Here is a 2251-nt window from a genome sequence, read left to right as displayed (position 1 = left end):
TAGCGAATCAATCGGTGGGCCGTACACTGCAAAATCTGAGCCGCATCTTTTCAATCATTTGGATTCCTGCCATCGCGCAGTTCCTCATTTTCTTCGTGTCACTCTCGGTATTCCCTGGTTTCGGCTGCGCGGCATCGCGGAACTTGTTTCCTCCGTACAGCGACGAAGTCCACAACCTCACGTCGACATGGTACTGCTCTCCTGGTATCATTGGCAGCTACAACTATGGCGATTTCATTGGTCGTATCTTGTGTACGGCCGCGGTGTACCGCGTGGTAACCATGGGGTGGGCGTTCGGGTTGTCTGTCCTCCGTATCGCCTTCATCCCGTTGCTACTCATGGGTGTGGCCGGCACGTCGCTCTATGCGTTCCCGTTCGGCAGTATGGGAGCGTTGGCCTACAACATCGTACTCAATCTTCTCATCGGCATTTCTACGGGTTTACTGTCGACTGTAACAATGGGCGTGGCGCCTCGAATGCTGAAACCGGAAGACCGCGAATCGGGCGGCGCCGTCATGGTTTTCTTCCTGTTCCTCGGGATCGCCACAGGCTCCACCTTCGGCTTCCTCGTCAGCGACAACGGATGGCTCGGTTTGTAGAGGAATAACACTTTTATAAGAAGTTGTGAATTTCTTGGAAACGTAACAACATTTTTTATTTTATCAGTTTTATTGCAACACCTGCTGCGGTACAGACAGGTTTTGTTGAGCAAGCAGAGCCACAATCAGTCGATGTGTCGGTGATTCGTCCTGGCTACGGACATTTCTTCCCGTTTGGCACAGCAGACACGCACGGACTCCCTCCACCAATGCAAGTTGACGTTAATCGTGATTTGCTGGTATTAGTCTCACAAGTCGGCCATTCCGCAATTCGCCGGGCCAGTCTCAAGAGGTTTCGAGTCCCATGGAGTCTCCCAGCAAGTCCGAGAAGCTCGTGTCTGACGACCAGGTCGAGCTGGGCCACGACGGTATGCCCGAGGAGATCTGGGACGACATGGTCAAGAACGAACGCAACATTTTCTTCTCGCTCATGTTCCTCAACGGCTCGGTGCTCTGGGCCTACTACTCGTGTCTGAGTGCGCAGGACTTCTACACGGTCGAGTTCGCTGATTCGGGTCTGGATTTCTCCTTCTTAACCACGCTCTGTACGTCGTGGCCCATGGTCATCGGCCAGGCCATCCAAATGATCTGGGGGCTAGACAAGAAGCTCACCCAGGAGTTCCGCGTGCGCGTCGGCTACGGCATCTTTATCCTCATGGCCATTCTCATTATGATCTTCAGTGCCATCAACTTCTCTAACCAAAAGACTGGTGCCATCCTCGTGCTCATCTGCTTCGGGTGTGTCGGCTTCGGTAACACGCTCTCGGAGTCGACGTACTACACGATTGCGGCGTTGTTTCCGGTCCCCAAGTTCTCGCAGGCCGTGCAAATCGGTAACGGTACGGCCGGTATCCTCAACATTTCGTTGGCTACGCTGCTACGTCTCGCTGTCGGCGGTGTCCACCAGACCAGCAGCTCTACCAAGCTGGCTTTCTACCTCTTCTTCGGTATCCTCATCGTGGTACTTATCGTCGCACTGTTCGTCTACCGCCGCCTTACGAACCTACCGAGTGTTAAATTCCTATTGGAACGTAATGCTGCGTCGGCCAAGGAGGAGAACCTCACGACCCAGTCGGTGAGTAAGACGCTGAGCAACCTGTGGCGCATCTTTGCTATTATTTGGATGCCTGCCGTCGCCCAGTTCCTCGTCTTCTTCGTGTCCCTATCGGTATTCCCTGGCTTCGGGTGCGCTGCATCACGTAACCTGGCCCCTCCCTATTCGGATGACACGCACACCGTAACCAGTATCTGGTACTGTGCTCCTGGTATTGTGGGATCGTACAACTACGGTGATTTCTTCGGCCGTATCCTCACCGGCGCTGCCGTGTACAAGCTACTCAACAGCGAGTGGTGCTTCGGTCTGTCTATCCTACGTCTGGGCTTCATCCCGCTGCTGCTTATGGGCGTGGCCGGCACGTCGCTCTACTCGTTCGGTCGTGACGACATGGGCGCTATCGCCTACAACATTATCCTCAACCTGCTCATCGGACTGTCCAACGGCTTCCTGTCGACCGTGACCATGGGCGTAGGCCCGCGTCTCCTTAACCCCGAGGACCGTGAGTCTGGCGGTGCTGTTATGGTGCTCTGCCTGTTCCTCGGCATCGCCGGCGGCTCCACGCTGGGCTTCTTCTTCAGCGACCAGGGCTGGCTCG

The 2251-nt window shown here is 55.2% G+C and overlaps 2 protein-coding genes across 2 annotated transcripts in view; both read left to right on the top strand.

The window, feature by feature from the left end:
- Positions 1–599, top strand: part of PPTG_21326 (hypothetical protein) — a gene marked incomplete at both ends in the record, with an annotated part of 2592 nt that extends 1993 nt beyond the window's left edge. Inside the window, one exon of the mRNA XM_008896579.1 lies at positions 4–599. Coding sequence (XP_008894827.1) covers positions 4–599 — 596 coding nt within the window. The remainder of the gene's footprint in view (positions 1–3) is intronic.
- A 304-nt stretch (positions 600–903) lies between these two features.
- PPTG_03565 (hypothetical protein) overlaps positions 904–2251 on the top strand; it is a gene marked incomplete at both ends in the record, with an annotated part of 3828 nt that continues 2480 nt past the window's right edge. Inside the window, one exon of the mRNA XM_008896247.1 lies at positions 904–2178. Within this exon, the coding sequence (XP_008894495.1) occupies positions 904–2178 (1275 nt within the window). The remainder of the gene's footprint in view (positions 2179–2251) is intronic.

Source organism: Phytophthora parasitica (assembly GCF_000247585.1).
Source record: "Phytophthora parasitica INRA-310 unplaced genomic scaffold supercont2.4, whole genome shotgun sequence".
Lineage (NCBI taxonomy): Eukaryota > Oomycota > Peronosporomycetes > Peronosporales > Peronosporaceae > Phytophthora > Phytophthora nicotianae.
The sequence above is the reverse complement of the archived record's forward strand: the minus strand, read 5'-3'. Positions and strand labels throughout refer to the sequence as shown.